Source organism: Phoenix dactylifera, chromosome 10, assembly GCF_051530095.1.
Source record: "Phoenix dactylifera cultivar Ajwa chromosome 10, Ajwa_hap1_PhDact_Kaust_v1.1, whole genome shotgun sequence".
Classification (NCBI taxonomy): domain Eukaryota; kingdom Viridiplantae; phylum Streptophyta; class Magnoliopsida; order Arecales; family Arecaceae; genus Phoenix; species Phoenix dactylifera.
In genome coordinates, this window is record NC_143199.1 from 32,318,937 (window position 1) to 32,339,472 (window position 20,536).

The 20,536-nt window shown below is 39.0% G+C and overlaps 1 protein-coding gene and 1 long non-coding RNA gene across 3 annotated transcripts; one reads left to right on the forward strand and one right to left on the reverse strand.

The window, feature by feature from the left end:
• The first annotated feature begins 88 nt into the window (after positions 1 to 88).
• Positions 89 to 7,967, forward strand: LOC103706927 (casein kinase 1-like). 2 transcript variants are annotated; one of them, XM_008791204.6, is made up of 14 exons: positions 89 to 897; positions 1,019 to 1,059; positions 1,713 to 1,782; positions 1,891 to 2,039; positions 2,151 to 2,246; positions 4,726 to 4,796; positions 5,746 to 5,807; positions 5,913 to 5,976; positions 6,097 to 6,181; positions 6,270 to 6,396; positions 6,503 to 6,576; positions 6,661 to 6,721; positions 6,814 to 6,947; positions 7,327 to 7,967. In XM_008791204.6, exons 1-14 carry the CDS (start codon positions 822 to 824, stop codon positions 7,624 to 7,626), a joined length of 1,410 nt encoding a protein of 469 aa, XP_008789426.1. In that variant the 5' UTR covers positions 89 to 821; the 3' UTR covers positions 7,627 to 7,967. The 2 variants fall into 2 exon arrangements, with proteins under 2 accessions (XP_008789426.1, XP_008789425.1); XM_008791203.6 differs by having other exon boundaries at positions 92 to 897; positions 1,713 to 2,039.
• Positions 7,968 to 15,175: 7,208 nt separating this feature from the next.
• LOC113462713 (uncharacterized) lies at positions 15,176 to 18,005 on the reverse strand. Its single transcript, XR_003385685.4, has 2 exons — positions 17,336 to 18,005; positions 15,176 to 15,348 (listed from the first exon to the last, which is right to left on the reverse strand). It is a non-coding gene; the product is annotated as an uncharacterized LOC113462713 (long non-coding RNA).
• Positions 18,006 to 20,536: the final 2,531 nt, after the last annotated feature.

The following is a 20,536-nucleotide window of genomic DNA, read 5'->3' on the forward strand; positions in this document are numbered from 1 at the left end:
TAGATTATTTTTTATTAACTAATTAATAATTGATAATTGGGTGTGTGTGTGTGTGTGTATATATATATATATGCGGGTGTGCATTAATAATACGGACGGTTCATCGTAAACAAAGACGACAAAATTCTTGCGGCTTTTTAGCCATCATTTCTCTCGCCCCGCTGTCACCTTTCTATTCCTTTTCTAGCTCGTTTTCGGGTAAATTTTTAGGGGAGTTTTTCTGTCCCCGGATCCGCGATCGTTTCTTGTTCGAATTCTTGCGATCTGATCGATTTTTTGATCGCAAGAACCGATATCTCCGCCCTTATGTTCCACTGAGCTTTCTTGAGGCGGCACCGATCTTTGCTTCGAGAACTAGGGTTTTGGCTTGGATCTCTCGCCTTGGCGGAAATGAATAGGATCCGAACCTAGCTTTGGGTTCAGCTCCTAGGGTTGATCCAGCTTTGGAGTAGTTCTCGGATTCTTTGTTCCTTTCCAGACGGGAGGTCGAAGGATTGGATTGCGGCGGTGGATGTGGAAATTCTTTGAGTTGCTAAGCGTGGGAATGGGAATGCCTTGGGTATGTTGATCGGAGTGGAATCGAGGTCTAGCATTTAGATTTCTTGTAATATAGGTTGGTGGGATCTGGAGAATAGTCGAGAGTAGAGGTTCGTAGAGTTCTTTTAAGGTTTTATGTGGGGTGATTATCGATTTCTCCGGTTTGGGGATCAGTTCATCTTGTTTTGGTGTTGGGATCAGTAGTAGCAATCTAGGGTTTCATCTGAGAGGGTGATCTGTTAGCAGTTGATTTTTTGGTGAATTTCTTAATCGGATCTCTACTCATGGAGAATGTCATTGGAGGAAAGTTCAAGCGTGGGAGGAAGATCGGCAGTGGATCTTTTGGCGAGCTATATCTTGGTGAGAGGCGGTCTTGATTTTTAATACATCTTTGATTAATGCTTTGGTTTCTTTTCAACTTTGGATTTTCTTTTTTCTGGTGGTGTTTTGATGTTTTGTTTGGTGAATTGATGTTGTCCAGGTGTTAACATACAGAGTGGAGAAGACGTGGCCATAAAACTGGTATGTCCCGATCTATTCTTACTCCTTGCTGGTCTATTTTTTTGCAATATTGAAGATGAAATTCTTTCTACGCTTTTTTGTTTTTTTTGGAGACTTCTGATTTTTGTTTTAGGAAAATTTTCCTGCGGTTTATCGTTGGTCTTGGTGATAAGAAATTGAAGTAATCACAAACCTTTCGCTCTTTGGTAAAGTTAAATATGTGTTGCTAGCACAACTGACATTGCAGATTGCCTATTTTATAGTGATAATGGTGTTTGGGTTTGGAGTCAGAGGAGTTGTTTGGGTAATGCCATGTAACCCATTCATATATGATGATTCTGAGAACCTGATGCACTGTTCCCCTTTAAAACTTTATTGTTCCATGTGCTTGTGCTTGTGCTTTGATATTTTGTTGTTTTTAGACCATTATCAAGTTGCAAGTGCACGGTCATCTTTATATCAGCACACTTTGTTTTACATGTAGAGGCTTTGATATATTTTACTACTGAAAGTTCGTTGTGATACTTTCTCTTCTTGCTTGTCTTTTTCAGTCAATTAACAATCTAATGAATGCTCTCCTCATTTTGCATGTTAATTTGCTCTGTTTACTACTCCATATATGCTTTATTATAAGAATCATTTACTCTTTTCCTTACTACTTATACTTAATGCAGGAATCTGTGAAGACCAAGCATCCTCAACTTCATTATGAGTCGAAGTTGTATATCCTTCTCCAGGGAGGAAGTAAGTGGTCAATTTATAAGTCTAATCTATTTTCCTGTTTAGCCAAAGTTGTTGATTTTTATTCTTTTTCTTTTTTATTTTTTTATTGGTGTGTTTGGGTGTATTTAGCTGGGATCCCTCACCTAAAGTGGTTTGGTGTGGAGGGAGAGTACAGTGTCATGGTTATTGATCTTTTAGGGCCTAGCTTGGAAGACTTATTTAACTACTGCAACCGGAAATTGTCATTGAAAACAGTTCTCATGCTTGCTGATCAGTTAGTAAGTACATCATTCTTCTGATTTTTTTTCTTTAATTTTCAGTTCCTATCTGGCTATCCCCTCAGAAAAGACTAGAGATGATAAAGTAATGGTGTTAATTTTTCATTATAGATAAACCGAGTTGAGTATATGCACTCAAGGGGTTTTCTGCACCGTGATATAAAGCCGGATAACTTTCTTATGGGCCTAGGCCGTAAAGCAAATCAGGTAAATTATAACCCTACAGTGCCTCTACTTTCTAAACAATAATATGAATTGCATTTGTTGGTCTGATGGTGCAGTAAAACTTGTTTATTTTTTGAATAAATTAGTGTCAAGATTTTTTTTTGATACAAAGTGTCAAAATCTTGATTCGTACTATTTGATTGTTGACTAATGTTGTTAATAGCAAATTTTCATTTGTTATGATATCCTTTATGTTCCCACATAAATACCTTGGTACTAGTTTTTGTACGTCCGGTTACATTATTTCTCCAGTATTAACTAATGTTGATTGGGCTTTGGACTGCTTATCATTGTGAAGACCAGAATGAGAAACAATCATAGATTGGTAGGAACATTTTGTGAATGAATGGATGGAAGTTCTTGTACAGTGAAATTTTTGAAGGAAATCTTCTACATCTCCAAAGAAATTGCAGTTTTACAGAGTTTTCTTTTTGACATTGGGATGACAATTTTTTTGAATGATTCCTTAGTTTGAGCTCAAAGAACTCCTATCTTTTTCTCTACAAAGAATAATAGTTTTGTTCATTTGATTAAAAAAGAAATGAGAAAGAAGCTCTAATAATGTTCTCAGCCATAGCCACCACCTGCATGCTTTCTTATTAATTTTTAAGCAAGCAAGGCCCTCATTTAGTGGCTGGCTTACAGTTGACTCATTCTAATAATTGGCAATCCCCACACCTTGATCATGTTCTAACTTAAGTGTTTGTCCAGCATTATTTATGGAGAAAATCAGCTGTACATGGTTCGATGAATAAAGTTATGGAATGCACGGTGAAATCAAAGCCTAAAAGGTGCTGTTGATCACCCTAAAATAATAGAAAGTCCTGCATCCTTCACTTCTATCTTTATCTCTTGCTTATTTGCACCCTTTCTCTTGGCCATCATTGTGATCTTTCACACATTTCACTTCAGTATGAATGTGGAATAGTTTATTTTTGATCTGTTCCACATGACAATGATTTTAACAAAATTCACGATTAACAGCTAAGAATCATGCTTGTTTGAATGCTGTTGCATGTTCTCATTTTCTTTTTATTCAGGTAGATAAATTTTTCTTAATTGTCCAATGACCTTGGAACATTCTACAACACTTTCACCCAAATGTAGAAACTTTCAACAAACAAGCTCAATTGCAAGGTGAACATGGTTGCTCCTATCAACTCCTAAAAGGATGCATATGGCAACCAGCATGTCTTCTTTTTCAAACTCTTTCCTGTTGACCAATTCCTTCAAGTAGCAACTGCTGATCTGAACTAATTAATAAACAACTATTTTTATATTCAATAGCAAAATTTAATATTACTTATGGTTCACTGATAAATACTTGGAACTGATGAGCTTTAGTTAATTTTTGACACCAGTTAAGCTTGTACAGATGCGGGAGGTTGAAGTTAGGCTTTAAGTTTTGCCTTGAAATATGTAAAATGATTTCATGACTAATCCAGACATCATCATAGTGATCAATATCATATGACACCATAATTATTGGCTTGGGAAATAGACTTCTGGATGTCTTTCTTCCAGAAAAAAGGGATCTGTATTCCTACTATGCTTGTTTGAATCACTGTCTACAAATCAACATTTAGATGGTTGTATATGTAGTCACTCCCAGTATTCTTAAATCAATATAAGCATGGCTATCTGGACAAAGATACAGCCATAGCATTTGTTGGGTGTCTCTTTTATATGTTAACTGACTGCAATATGAGGGAGTTTTTGCCAACCATAGGAATTTGGATGGTCTTATTAAATTTTTGATATGTTTGGTCCTAGCAATAAATATTCTTGATGTGTCAGGTGCAGTTTACTTCTTGCTTTCTCTAAGCATGGCGCATGTATGTGGATTGGGATTTTGTTGCCCCATCTTTAGCACATGGAAAGCACAGTTTTTTTTTTTTATTATTATTGTTGATTGTTCTTTTGAATGGACATTCTGGCATTATATTTTTTTTTTTCGCAGGGTCATCATGATGTCTTGTTAGGCATGTGTTCACAGAGAGAACCTAGCATAATAGACATTATAAATAAATAGAGTACCATTCCTTGAACCTATATAATTTGCTAAACTTTGACCTCTTAAAATGGCATCATTGTAAGATCTATACATTGATATGGAGTATCGGGATTTGTGAAAAATTATTTGCTTTTTAGATATGATAACATGCAATAGAGATCTGTGTTAAACATAATGGCCAACAGTGTTTAACCATGAGTTGCCAAACATTCGTTAGTTTGTATATATACACCAATGTTCTTTTTTTTCCATGTGAGATATGTAAGCAATTCATGGATCTTCTTTTATTTTACTTGTATTAATGCCTCATTTTATATGATTCTATGGTTGTGGTTACTAGCATATTGGATGCATCGGCATTTTCATTTTTTTTTGTAAATTCAGTCATAAACTGCTTGAGGGCTGTTGTAGTTTTTCCCTTTGTTTATGTTTGCTCATTTATGACAGGTTTATATCATTGATTATGGCCTGGCAAAAAAATATAGGGACCTCCAAACTCATAAGCACATAGCTTACAGGTGACTGATATGTTTCTTGCCCGCATGCTACATGATTCTATTTTAACTTCTTGGTGTTGTTTGGTTTGTTCATCTAAGTTGGATGTTAAACTGATTACTTTTAATGACTGGTTCTCATTTTTTTTCCCTTGTCATTGGTAGCAACAAAATAAGAAATTTATAGCATATGGCAAAACATGCAGGTGCTATGCATCAAAGTCGAACAAAACTAGATGAGACCTTATTCAAGGAATACAGTTCCAGACACTAATTTTTCAGTCTGTAGTCTATAATGAATAATGTTTGCTGTCATGTCAGGTCTCTCCTCGGTTTCTCTCAATCCTTTGTTTAGCAGTGGCAGATGAAGTGTTTAAGGATGAAGGTGACCATTGCTGCCCGCCAGCCCCACCCTACATGAACTGAACTAAGCCCACCTAGCCCCACCTAACTTGTATGTTCCGCAACTTGCTACTGCCCTGGCCATAAATGCTGGCTGTAATGATTCTTTGCAAGATCTAAGTGACCCCACCCTGCAGCCTGGCCGCATTTGGGGCTTCCTGTGCATAGTGCCTGGGGAAGGAACCAGATAAGCCTCTGCAGCCGCATACGCTGCTTGCAGAACTGCAGCATGAGTCTAGGAAACATAGTGCTTTAATGGGCGTGTCACAAATAGAGTTCGCTCAACCAAGTGGTTGATAAGCAATTTTCTGAAGTCTTCAGCCTTGGTAGAAACCTAATTTTCTACAGCCTGGGAAAACTGTTATTTGTGAGCTCAGTCCCTAGCTGACTACTAGTGGGAACTGATAATGCATCAAATCACCTTGGCTTTTGATATGCACGTCCCATTTACAATTTTTTACTATGCTGTGGTTTTCCCTTATTTTCGTAAAAAAAATAGTGCTGCTATTTTAGTTCGAAAGTGCTTGCATCTTGCTTACTTTCACTGACGATACATGACTTCATTTTACAGGGAGAATAAAAACCTCACAGGAACAGCACGGTACGCAAGCGTCAACACTCATCTGGGAATCGGTGAGTTTGCCACACCTTTGTTACTGATATTTGGCCAAAAATCTTTAAATTTCTACACAATTGAACTTCTGCTGTCACTTACTGGTATGTTGTGTCTGCATGCAGAGCAAAGTCGGAGAGATGATTTAGAATCTCTTGGTTATGTGCTTATGTATTTTCTAAGAGGAAGGTTGATATTGATCTGACTCCTCTATTTCTGTTTATTATTGCTTCACCTGGTAGAACACTTAAACTGTTGTGTTGCATCTGTATTTTTCATCTTTTAACTGGTTATTTTGCTTCGCATCAGCCTTCCTTGGCAGGGTCTAAAAGCTGGCACTAAGAAGCAGAAGTATGACAAAATTAGTGAAAAGAAAATGCTTACCCCAGTTGAGGTACCAAAAGCCCTCTTTTACCGTCTCTTTTCTGTTTTCAGCACAAAAAATTTAAGCTTATGACCTCTTTTTTATTAACATTTAACAGGTTTTATGCAAATCATATCCATCAGAATTTATATCTTACTTCCAATATTGCCGTTCCTTGCGGTTTGATGACAAGCCAGATTACTCATATCTGAAGAGGCTCTTCCGTGACCTCTTTATTCGAGAAGGTTGATTCAAGCCTTACTTTTTCTGGCTTGGCCCGATATCATATCAAAGTTTTAAACCCTTGGAGTCTTTTATGCCCTCTATGTATTGACTGAACTATTATTGCAGGCTATCAATTTGATTATGTCTTTGACTGGACCATGTTGAAATATCCCCAGATTGGTTCCAATCCTCGAGTGCGGGTATGAGTTGTGCATTTTCTCATCACCGTGTCATTTCTCTTGCCTATTTTCTTATGTTTATATTTTGGTTCCCTCTCCTTGCAGCAACCTAGTGGAAGAACAAGTGCGGTTGGGCCATCTTTGGAGAGGGCAGAAAAAACTCTAGGTTTGTTTCTTTTTCTGGTGAAGTTATCAGGACAAAACATGCCCATTATGTATCGATCAGTGATTGACAGATTGAATTACTTGCTTTCTTAGCGGGACAAGAAATTCGTGATAGATTCTCAGGTGCAGTTGAAGCATTTGCAAGAAGAAATGCTTCAGGTTCTGGTCATCATGGTGACCGCTCCAAGCACAGAACAGATGATGCACCTATGTCACTGAAGGAGGCTGTAAGTTATCCTGATTTGTTGTATTTGTCTTCATATATCGTAAACCAAGTCCCATGCACCGAATAACAAGTTGGAACTCGCTCTTCAAAAGTACATGAAATGTTTTAAAATTTAAATACACCTAGTTGTTTATGTTAATCACATTTTACTGTCATTGAACTGTGTTTCTAAAGTCAATTGAAAAAAATTAGCATTTGCTATTGAAACCTGCAATAAAAATTGCTAGGCATTACATAGTTAGGACAAGTGAACCAATCTACTACCAGAGTTACTTTTGGTCTTCTCAATCAAGTTCATGTGGCGTGAACCTCTCTGTAGAGTTTCCTATTCCATTTATTATTGGAATTCAAGTAATGGGTCTCGGTAATGTTTGATTTAGGTTCATGAAACAGAAAGAAGCCGACCATCTTCTCGTAGTGGCAGTACATCAAAGAGGGCTATTTTTCCGAGCAGCCGAGCAAGTTCTTCCCTTGAGCCTGGCGGGCAGCAAGTCAGCCGAACAAGTCGGCTGTTTTCAAGCCGCAGCAGCCGCCCATCTAGCGCCCAAGGATTTTTTCAGCCTGGGGTGGAATCAAGATCATCATCTGTTTCTCGAACTGCGGCTGTGAGAGGTTCTCGTGATGCACCTCCACTCCGTAGCTTTGAACTCCTCTCTATTGGTGGGGAGAAGAGGAAGTAGAATGACTGGAGTTTTCTTGAGCATTTCTGAACTTGGCGATGCTCCATCCACATTGTTTTTTTCCCCGATGATGATAAGATGTGCTTATAAAGCAAAACATACCGGCCGTGCTATTTATTAAAAGTTCTTTTAATTCTTCCTAGCTGGTAAGCTGCCAGAGGGAATCATGTTACGGGAGCCTCTGAGCATCCCTCGCAAGGCCACATTTTCGCATTCACGCTGAGGTGATCCTGCAGTTTTTCAGGCTAACACTGTTTAAAGTCAGTCTTCCATGGGCAAATGTTCATATGAAACTTTCATCTTCTCAACAATGAAAAAAAAAAAAAAAATCTTAAATCATACATTTTTTTTCTGTTGTTGCAATATTTCTCCAACCTAACTGCTGCCAGCCTCTGGACCACATCACTTCCTGCTGCCCTCGCCTGTGAACGCTGATGTTAGAATCTGCTCGATGGCCATGCGGAGAATCTCTGGGTCATAGAGAGTTAACGAGCCCCACCAGAATGCCCACAAGGCTCTCAAGGTAGACCCTTGCATGCCTGGCTGTGCTTGTTTCACCTCTCTGGATGTCTCGTATTCTGTTAGATTGAATAGCAAATTCTGGTGGGAGTTTTACTGATAGATCCACTGATCCAGCATGCTTCTCTGTGAATTGGTGGTTGTCGAACTTCATGATTAGACTCTCAGGCTGGCCCTGAGTCTTGTGGAGGGCTTGTGTGGCCCATGATGTGGTTGAGAGTATGATCAATAGTTCTGCAGCAGCTATGGCGAGTTCTTCCACTGGTGAGTTCAGGAATCCAATGACTCTGCGGCACACTTCTGCCTCTTTGATAAGGAGCTAGGCTAGGGAGAACAGGATTTTGATGAGGCTCACATTGAGCTCACCGAGTGGGCAAAATGGTAGACGAAATAGTGGGAAGTCACAGTGTGGCTAATTCCGGCCAAACCCAATCATGTCTTGGGTTGAACCCTAGCTAGAGTTCAAATCTAGATTTTCCAAAAATTTCCGGCCTGATCCAAAACTTGATTGAAAAAAAAAAAAAATCCTATCAAGCTCGGGTAGGGGCATAGCTCGACCGAGCCCATTTCTAGGCCTTACATAGAGAGAGATCTCTAATCAAATTCAATCAAATCTGAATGGAGATCTTGATCCAAGCATCTGGATGTAAACTACTATCTTTAAACTGCTTACATACCAAAATTTATATAATTTACATCCCTAGCCTATACATCAAGCGGGGACAAAAAAACATATATAATTTAGTGTTATTCAGATTGTCTATTTTTTAACCACTTTATCCACAAGCTAAGTGTCTCCAATAGCTTCGATCATCTAGGTGGAATTTCATCATCAATCCAAACCTAATCGGATCTAAATAAAGTTGCACCATACCTTAATCTAGCTATATATATATATATATATAAAGAGAGAGAGAAAGAGCTGGACTTGTCTATACTCGAATAGATCTCCACTCAGATCCGATCAAACCTATATTAAACAATGAAAATTCTATATCTTATACTATCTTTAAATTGCTTACATATCATAAAATCATGTGATTTAGAGATCCTCAAACCAAATGGTCAAAAAAATAATTAGGCAATCTAAATAAAATTAAATTATATATATTTCTTGATCACTTAATGAGTAAACTAAGAATCTCTAAATCACATAATTGTTTGTGTAAGCAATTCATAGATAGTAAATCATATCCAACAACTTGGATCATCAATGTGATACTTCTATCATCTGATCCTAGATGAAACCGAATCTATGTAGATATCAACTTGAGTATAGCCAAGTTTATATATACATACATACATATAGCTAAGTGCAGATTACATCCAACAGAGATCAAAGCCTGAATAAATCATTGTGGAGGCCACTCTACTTGAGGAGTCTTTTCAATGGCATTGTGAAAGAGTTGGTCAGTAGATTGTTTCAATATGTACCATTGGTAATTGTCAGTGTTGTGATATGCAACAAAACCTGACTTTTTTTATAGACTAGTAACTTTTTTGAAGTACCTGGATTAGAAGAACAATGCATATTAAAGGCTTTGGTATAAGTACTATGCTGATTAGTGCTCATGGGTCTTGAAAGCTGCTTAACGCACTTTCCATTCCCCGAAGATATCTAAAGCTGCCACTCTTTCATTCCCAAAATTGCATCCCTAACAAAAGAGATGGGAACCAAGTTGCCTACATCATGATTACCATTGCATATCCACCAACCTCCACACATTTCAGAAATTCATTTAAAATAGGAAAACACTACCAACAATCTTGGGGAACAAGTTTGATACAAGTTTTCAACTAGAACAATTTAGTAGCAATGGCCAACCAATCGCTCTAAATATATAATTGGGTTTTTTTGCATGAATACCGTTTCAAAATTGATATTTGCATGGATACCCTCGTAAAGCACTTGTTTTGCCATTATACCTTTTTTTATTTTTGTTTTTGCATATGTACCCGTGCTATCTAACAACGTTAAAAAATTAACGGTTTGAAATTAAAATGACTAAAATACCCTTAACAGGTAGACATGTAAATAAATCGCAATCCCGATAGTAAGAGAAGAAAACAGGGACAATAGCATAATTTTAAAATTTTATTTTATTTTTAATTAATATAAATATGATTTTTCTTAACATCGTTAGAACAACGGTTATATTATGAGCATTTGTACAATAACAGAGTTTTATGAGACTATACATGCAAATATCAATTTTGGAAGAGTATTCATGCAAAATTCGATATTTAGAAGGTATCCATGCAAAAAACCCTATATAATTTAGTATTTTTCTCACCTCACATTTTAGTCGATACAGCATGTTATAAAGCCAGGCAGAGATGGAAAATCAATGGCCACAAGGCTGTCACACAGTTTAAACATTCCACCATCCACATCTGAATAGGAAATTCATGGTCTAATAAATAAAAATGGTAAATCCAAACCTAATACAGCAATACTTTTTATGCCTATCTTTGTTTCTCATTTATACACCTCCCTTGAGGATGCTAAACAGCACTTGCCTGTCATGTCAATAATGAACCATCTACTAACCATCCTGGATGTAGCCCATTATTGGTTTTATAATGTTAACTCTATGCAGTTTGTGAAGATGAGCAGAACCCTAAAAACTTGCAACTAACCAGGGTTGTGGACGGCTCAATTTGGCATGTAGTCCTATCTTGGCTCAGATTCAAAAATCAAGCCACAAGTCCTTTTTCTATCTAGTATAGACACTACTTGATCAAGTTTTGCCATGCAGGATACAGGATTCCAGCTTGATTCATGAGCCCAAAGCTTGAGCTCAGAGTCAGCCTATTGAGTCAAAGATCATGGGCAACTTTGATTTACTGACAACATCAACACAAGCTCAACCAATTTTGGAGTCTATTACAATGCAGGAAATTAAACAAAAAAAATCTGACCAGCCATGAGGTAAAACAATTTTCAACCTGAGACTGTCGCAATGATCAATTATCTAATAAATATCTAACTTTTTTTTTCCTCTTAAAATAACCATCAAGCATATTAGATAACTCATGTAACAACCAGCTATGTCCAATAATAACCTGACACATCCAATAAAGCTGACAGTATAAGATCAAATGATAGCATTTATGTTGCAGCTGTCCTTCAGTCAATTTTTACTGTTTCAAAGAAATTTCTTAGTTATAGTTTTTTTTAAAAAAAAGGTTATAAAGTCATGCTCTTCTTATTAACAAAGAACTGGGATTTTTCCTTTTAACAAAGAACTGAGTTGACAAGCTCATTAATTTCTACACTAGGCTTGGAAAGAAATGACTTTGGTGTTAATCAAATATGGTGTCTCCAAGATAAAGGGCTTGTAATACTTTATTAACAAAGTATTCATGAATATACATTGTTCAGTGATATGTTTTTGTTCAGCCTAAAATGTGATTTACAAATTTTATATAACTGGAAAAAAGAAGGGGGGGGGGGGGTGGGATTAGAAGGACCAACTGTCATAATGGATTCATAGGGGTAATAAACCATGTAAGATTAGCTCACAGGCGATCTTCAATATAGTTGTTATAGCTGAAATATTTAAAACAAAAAAAGCTTAATTCAAGCTCAAGGGGTTTAATTGCGATGAATATATCTAATAGCTGCCTTAGTTTTTCATGTATAACAGACTAACAGTGTTACATATTGAAGATCTTTCTGGAATGATATAGGAGAAAAGGATAAAGAACAGCAAATTGCCGACATCCCTGACTTGCTATGTGTAGCATTCACATGAGCAAATTAGTTTACAGTAGATATTAGAAGGACGATGCTAGGCACTTTATAGAAGTTGGATAATGAGGAGCATAGGACAAAGCCCAGTTTGCTTGTCATGTTAAATGCAAACTCCATACCTATACTGAACTGAATTATGAAAGAAGTGAGATAAGGAGGATCTTTAAGCAAAAATTTAGTTAAAATGCAGTCCCTTACGTTGTTGGAAGCCAACCTCTTGGAAGGATCATAAGCTCATGGCTTTCTACAGGCAGCCAACCTCTTGCCAACCAAAATACAATGCAAAGCAATTTGCTAGAATAGATATTACAACAAGTCAATACCATATGGACAATTAGATCCAAATTTCAATCACTATAATATTGTTTTGTTCGGGTAGAGTATACACAATCTTATACTCCCAAAGTAATTGGCAAGCAGATAGAAGTTGAATCAATAGGATTACATGCAGAAAAAGCTCAAGGATCAGTTGAAGGATCAATGAGCTATGCATCCATTTTGTGGATCTTCAATTATCATGAATTAACATAGAAGAATGACAAAGGCAGAAGTCTACACTGGGAGGAGGGGGGCGCATTAACCAAAAAAAAAGACAGTAAAATTAATAATTTTTAGGAAAAATTACAGAGACACTCTTTCAAGTTTAGGCGAGAAAAACTTGATCTCAAATTTTAAATTTTTTTTCAATCAGACACAATAACTTTTTTTTTCATTGCAATGTGGCCCAGCTGTCTATCTCCGTTAGAAATCGTTATCACATGATCGTCATGTGATAACACAATAGAGCTACCATTCCTAAAATACCTTTCCCACAAAATTAGTGGTGGACCTTTAGTTTTGGTAGGGACAGAACAGAGGGGAAAGAGATCATTTGGCACTCATGTGAATCTCTTCTCCCCTCTCACTGCCTTTTCAACTAGGGTTCTACGGCCCAATTGAAAGCGATGAGAGCCAACCAAGTGACCATGGCTCAACTCCTAACGAGACATTGCAACAAACTTTAAGCTAGACATTTTAACTCGCCTTATTGGAAAATTACCATAGTAATGAAAAAATAACTTATCCAAAATCAACGACAAAGGATTGGAGTGGTAAGATAAGGTTACATTATGGAACTAGGGGTGCTCATCCGAGCCCACACCATTGCAGCTAGGGGCAGTCATCAGAGCCGATGATAAGAGAATCCAGGTCAACAAAGATGTCTCCGGAGCATTTGATAGAGAAGTTGCTGGAGCAAGGTTGATCTTTCTAGCAGGATCAAGAGCCCTAATGGGGGTGGCAAAGAGAAAAGGAACCTTGGTCGGAGTCGGGGTGATCTTCTCGGCCAGAGATGGAGCAGGAGCCTTGGATGTGGAGGTAGGGGATCCAGCGGAAGGGACAATTGCCAAGGAGGAGGCAAGGGGATCGAACTTGTCAGACTGAGGCGCCGGCACCGACATGGTGCCCTCAACCTAGCTGGAGTCCACAGAGGCAAGAAGAAGGGCGGCGATCATGAGGACATGTAGACAAGGCGGATCACTCGCAACTAAACTCGCCAAGCCCACACATAGTAAGCTTTGTTAAAAAAACACATGGAGTTGCTGATGATTTTGTTGGGAGACCAATGGATCATCCCTCTGCATATGCTCTTGTAATCCCTCTCTTCTCTTGATTTTCTTATTTTGGATTCAATTTTGTTGATTCTTTTGAGATTTTTATATTGTGATCTTTTATTTTTAGGGCAGAGATCGAGCTTTTTGACGATGCGGGAGAGGCTATGCGCAACATTCATCCCGTTCATAGCTATCATGGAGATGTTCATCTACATCATCTGGATTGCTTCGACCACCGCCTGGCTGCCCTCATCCTCCACTCATCCATTAGGGGGGTTGCTACCGATAGAAAGAAATAGTTTTTGAAAAATAAATTTGGGGTCTAATGGGCGTTTGGCATAGGGTGATCATTCCAAGACCAAGGATGAAATAGGTGAAGGTAACGAGATCACCATGGTTAGTCTCACCATAGTAATTCTACGTGATAGTGATCCCGAATCATCTCCACTCTTCAAATCATCCCTCAACTCAGTGATAGAAAAACCCATCCTTGAGGTCAAGTATCCAAGATCACTGCAAGATAGTGATCTTGGTTTGAAATTTGGAGACAAAAATGCCTCTCAATCCAGCGAAAAAAATTAGTATATCAATATACCTAATATTTTATATCAATATTATACATATGATATTATACTGATATTACATACATTGTATTTATGTTATATATTATATTATATTATATTATAAACCATATTATTATTAAGTTATAATTTTTAATTAGAATAGAAATATGTTATTGTACTTTATATTTATATTATGAAATTATTTAAAATATTGCTTCTATTCTCCTTATTTTTTAATCAAAATAAATATTAGTACTAAAATAATAATGAACTATAAATATCAATAAAAATATTAATTATATAATAACAATTAATATAATTTAAAAGGATTAGTAATTTATAAGATCAATAAATATGTTTTTGTAGAATATATTCATAATTAAGATATTAATAAATAAATTAATAATTTATTATAATATATTTTACATGAATAATAAATACAATTCATGAAATATACCGAGGGTACTTTTGGTATTATATAGTTAGTGATCTTGGATTCTTAATTTCTTATCGAATACCAAACAGATTACTCATATATACCCAAAGATCTTTGATCACTGAAACATAGCATACCAAACACGGCGATCTTGGATGATCGGAAATCAAATTATCCCAAAATAAGAATTATTAATGACCTAAGATTATCTTGGTAATCCCATTTTGGTCACCAGATGCTAAGGATTTCCTAACAGATGGAGGGTAATTTAGATATTCTACACAAGCCGTTAATAGTGTTCAAGCACATATAGTCGGTTGGGCTAATATTGAAACAAAAAAATAAGTTATGGTGTCTAATTGAAAAAATTTAAAAATTTGGAGTCAAAAGTATTTCTCGCCCAAACTTAAAGAGGTGTATGTATTTTTTTTCCTAATTTTTAATCCAAGGGATTGGCTTTTTGGTTGGTAAAGTTGCAAAATAGTGTGTGTGCATGTGTGTGTGTGTATTTAAAAAGTCCTTTATGAAACAAAGTTTAAGAAAGAAAGATAGAATAAAAGAAAGAAAACCAATTATACATAAATACAAGCTAGGAATGAATCATGAAGTTACAAACAAGAGAAAGATGATAGAGTTGGGGGAACGCGGGGGGGGGGGGGGGGGGGGAGCGAGGGAGAGGGTATACACAATATTATCTACACAATGAAAAGGATTTATAAAGCCATATTCCCAAGAAGAAAAGATCTGTAAAGACAAAACAGAAAACAATATGTCAAATATAAAACCTATTAGAAAATCAAAACATTGCTCATCTCCATCTCGAGCTCCATTTTGGGAAGGGCCAAAATCATCCACCTGATTGTACAGAGGACAAGGGTAAGAAGTCCCCCTTCCAAAGATGCCACTTTTGTAAAAGTAGCATATTAGTTGAATCTTCCCATAATTTCCCTTTTTAATATGTAACTATAACTTTTTTATTTTTACATATTAAAATCAATATGTAAGATTGAAGTTAATCTTGCTTTTGATACACCAGCCTATATTTTGATATCTAGGTTCTTCATTGGCTAAGCTAGATGTTTCAATCAATTTTTCATTTGCCTGAGATGAACTAATATTTTGATTCATCTTGGCATCAATGTAGTAAAATCAATTTCAGTAATTTACTCAAAAACAAAATAATAGTATATGGCACCTATTTACAGCCTTATGATTGGTCCAACCTTCCACATTCTTTCCTTTTTTGGAAAAATCAAGACTCCTCTACAGAGATTTTAAAAAGGAGAAGTCTAACCATATGAGACAGGGATCTTAGAGCCTTTGTTTAATGGAAAAGATAAGCAAAAAATCCTATTGCGTTACAAAAAACAAAGAAATGCTTGTGAAATGAAAAATAAAGTGATGAAGCACAAAGAAAAACATAATCATAGTGTCATTAAATTTCTACAAATACTATATGTTTATCCAAATATCAATATTCGTATCAAGGACCTAGACTGTACAATCTATGATCCCAAGAAGAAGCGATATAAATTGGAACCTATGCATATCTCATAGTAGAAGGAAAAAATGAGCATTTAGGACCAAATTATAAGTCTCCAACCATCATGGGTTGTGTCAGCAAATATGCAAAAAGAAGGAAGAAAGTAGAGCGTATTTAACTATCTTAGGCAATAAGAGGGGGAAGTAAATTGTGCATGAAATCAATTTATGATGTTAAAATGTTTAAAGATAAATCTTGAAGTGGATAACAAGATTCAGCAAGAAAAGAATTTGATTGGTTGGTAATGAATGCTCCAAAACTGTAAGTTTTAATGTAACACGTTAATTTCAGCATTTAATTAAAAATTACAGTCTTTCTCATAAAGAATCTATCAATCATGAAAAAGTAGTTATTATTAAGTTGCTACTGGCTGCTCTTGGATTGTTGTTATTTCTAATTAGAGTCAGGAAAATCATTAATGCCCCCTACTTCGCAAAGGGTTATTTGTCCGGACTAAAAGCTCATTAATAAACAGAATGAGTTATATATAAGCTATATTGCAAAAGTTAACTTGGAGAAGATATTGACATGTTTTAATTTAGGTCACAGTTACCTATTTTATTGTTTTCTTGGTTCATGTTTGAGTTTGTATCTTGTCATTAATTCTTTCTTAATGAAGTAGGTCAGGTGAAGGCAGTGTCAGAAATTCAATTTTGTTGATTTATATGATTAATATCAACTTAAAATCTGATTTGCAGATAATTATAGATAAATGGTCAAGGAAATGTATAGGATAGAAAGAGTGGAGGAGCAAGGGTTGATTTAATGCATTTTGAAACTAATCGAAGCTTTGTGACAATTCTCAACTAAATAATCTTTTCACGTTAGGCAGATCATATGGCGCATCAGATAATACCACTGCAGAATTGGTGGATGATTTAGCAAATTAATTCATCACAGTACATATACAATACATTGATGTGGTTATCTCCAAACTATTGCAACTAATACATATAATTCATTTCCGATGTCTATACTAGAATCTCTGCATCTTTTTCACTCCACCCATTTGTCCCTTTAAAGTCCATTTATCTTTTTTAATAGTTTGGAAAAATCTGAACACCTAATTCCTTGTCATTTATCAAAACAGAAAGGCGGACAAAAAATATGAGATAACAGATAATGGGTAGATACCAAGAAATTCATACAATGCAAAGCAAATAGTAATTTATAAAAAAACACAAGGAATTAAACCAAATAAACCTATGAAAATAGTAAAGAGAGCCTATTTTTGAATCTGGCAATTCGCAAAAGTAAGAACAAGGCTACGACAATATAGTAACGTGAGATGGGGAATACCGATTTTTTTGACGTTTCTTGAAGCAAGAGCAACTGTGAAGAGAGCTATTTGGCAAGGTAAAGATTTTCATCAAGTGTTCTTGGTTCAGGAGATGCATTAGTCCAAGGCCAAGGGATGCTACGTCCCCTTCCACATCCATCTCAACCATTCTTTATCTCTCGCACGAGATCAAGAACAACAAAATGAGGAAAGGACAAGAAATGAAAGAAAGATCTAGACCTCCTGTCCACTTCAAATCGAAATATAAACCCTGAAAAGAGGAAAATACCCAAGAAAACCCGAACCTCCGTCTCAAGAGAAACAAAAACAAACCCTAGATCTTCGGAACCCACTGCATCCGATTCAAACCCTAGCTTCCCTCGAGACTGGAGAATCAGCACCCTTTCCCAAATATCCGACAACCGGGGAGGGCTCGGAGCATGGAAACCCTAGATTTCTAGCTCCGTATCAGGAAGAACCACGGATCTATAGATCGGAATCGAGCTCCAAATCCCTCACAAGATCCCAGAACCGATCGTAGCATAGTACGAGACGTCGATCTCTCCCAGAGATCGACGTAGCTTGGGATCGCAGAGCTCGTCCTTCCTGAAATCGAAGAGAGCCTCGGAAAACATGGAAAGGAAGGAGAGAGGCTGTTCTTTTTTTTTTTTCTCTTTCACAAAGAGAGGCAGCCATTTAACGAGCGGCCAGGACTTATATAGCAACCGAATGCCTTGAATCACGGAGACGTGAGTGTTCACGAATTTTGGCGCCTATTGTTTAGAGATCGTATATAGAAAGAAACGATCTGAACCGTCTGCTCCCTTCTCTAGAGTGCCCGAAAGGCCATTGATCGGAAATTCTGGTTCGCGGGGCGTCACGCGAAGGGAAAGCGGGGTGCTGGCGGGACAGCGTTAGCGGACGGGACGTGTTTCAGTAGTGAGAACCGGCGGCCTGGGTGGTTTCTTGCCCGCATAGAGTTTTCTATGAACCCAAACGTAGGATGCATTTTTCACTCATAGATACTGTTGGGGGGAATAAAGTTTCCCCCAAATGACATAAATGCCCCAGAGAAGCCGTACAACCTCCGACCCCGGACAGCAGAAGTCGGCGTCCGACCTCGGAACGCTCGGCCACGAGACGACCGACCCCGAGACCTCCGACCTAAGAGAAACCCCGATGTCCGAGGACCGTACTCTAACATCCCTCCGGCATTTATTGCGCATGGCCGCTGTAATCTTCCGGCACACTCAACAATAAATGCGGATCTCCGGCTTACTCCACCATTAATGCGGATCTCCGGCTTACTCCATAATAAATGCGCGTGGCTCCTGACATCTACGGATCCCCAGCTCTCCACGGCAAATCGACCCAGCAGGGTCTAGTCGACTATGATAAGTCTCTGATCTCGGCCATACCGCCAACATCAGTGCAATGATTCGCCTGACCGAGCACCGACCTGAACAACATGCCGAGCCATACTACGGCCTCTCCCTGTTACATCACAGGTAAACCGACCCCCGCATATAAAAGGGAGCCTTGGCCTCTCAAGGAAAAAAAAACATTGGTACCCCCAAAAATTCACTGTTTATCTTCCTTCTCCATACTATTTGCCCCCCTCACTGACTTGACCGTCGGAGGGCCGGCGCCGGAAAACCCGGCCACCGGTTCGTGTGCAGGCACCCAGACAGAGGACGCCGCCCGCCGACGGACCACCGCCCCGCCGTGAGAACTCACATCCGCTCCCTCTCTTCGACCGAAGATTGCCCCCGGGTCCAATTTCCAGCAACAGTTGGCGCTAGAGGAAGGGCCCGAGTTCGCTACCATGAAGCTGAGAAGCAAAGGGGCTTCCAACGCCTCTCGACGTCCTCCACCAAGCCCAGAATGTTCCGTTCGGAACTCGCCACCCCCGGTTGAGCCAGCACCTCAAGTTCAACCGGAACAATTTGATGCCCTGGTGCAGCAAGTGCAGGCGTTGGCTACCGCCGTCCAAAGCTTGCAACCCAGGGGCATCCCAGCAGCACCGCCTCCCCCGGCTCCAGTTCAACCGGAGCCCCCTACAAGCGGGCTTCCTCTTCGAGGTCAGGACTCTCAAGCCCAGGCCTCCCTCTGGAGAGAGCACCCAGTCAGAGATCACGGAGGCTGGCCACAGCCTTCAGAAGCTGAGTCGGTTCCAGGGCAACCTGCACCCGAACGGACCGCTGCAGCGATCCCCCAGAATGATGAACTCGACAAGAAGGTCGAGAAGTTGGAGCGCCAAATCCAGGCACTCCACGGGAGAAAATCAGGACGTGATAACGACTTCGAGTTCACTACGAAGTCTCCCTTCTCCCCGGAGATCGAAGATGAACCGGTCCCACCACGGTTCAAGATGCCCCAGGTGGAGCCCTACAACGGCAAGGCTGATCCCCTGGACCACCTGGAGAGTTATCGGGCCTTAATGGCCCTATAAGGAGCCTCGGAGGCCATGATGTGCAAAGCCTTTCCAGCAACGCTCCGAGGACCGGCCCGGCTTTGGTTCACCGGGTTGAAGCCGAGTACTGTCTCCTCCTTTGAGCAGCTCGGCAGGCAGTTTGCCAGTAATTTTGCCGCTAGCCAGCCCCAGCGGCGGACGTCGGACTCCCTCCTTGACATCAAACAAGAGGAGGGAGAGTCCTTCAAGGAGTACTTGGATCGGTTTACTGCCGCAACATGGGAAGTTCGGGAGCTGGACCAGTCAATCGCCATGTCGGCACTAAAGACTGGAGCCCGGTCTTACAGGTTCCTTTTCTCTATCGAGAAGAACTTCCCTGCGGACCTCACCGAAATGTTGACCCGAGCTCGCAAGTACGCCAAGGCTGAGGAAGCCATGGCCTCTCGGCGGGAGGAAGCCGAACGACCTGCCAAGATGCAGAAGAAGCACCAGGAGCACTCCCAACCAAGTAGCAGATTCCCCTGGCATGAGAAAGAGCCTCCTTGGCCCAAGAGCCTAGCTCGCCCGGGGTCTCCCCTCCAAAAATTTCAGACATACACTCCTCTCACATCCACCCGAGCAGAAATCCTCATGGAGATTGAGGGTCGGGGCTACCTCCGACCTCCATTGAGAATGCGTCCGACAGAGTCGCGGAAGCACTCGAAAAAGTACTGCCGCTTCCACCGAGATCGCGGCCATGATACGGAGGATTGCTACGAGCTTCGTGATGAGATCGAGGCACTTGTCCGCCGAGGTCGGTTAAGTTATT

Coding starts and splice junctions, on each gene's coding strand:
- LOC103706927 (XM_008791203.6), top strand. CDS start 822: ATGGAGAATGTCATTGGAGGAAAGTTCAAGCGTGGGAGGAAGATCGGC. Junction 2,040..2,150: donor TCATGCTTGCTGATCAGTTA/GTAAGTACATCA, acceptor TTTTCATTATAG/ATAAACCGAGTTGAGTATAT. Junction 6,577..6,660: donor GTTCCAATCCTCGAGTGCGG/GTATGAGTTGTG, acceptor CTCTCCTTGCAG/CAACCTAGTGGAAGAACAAG.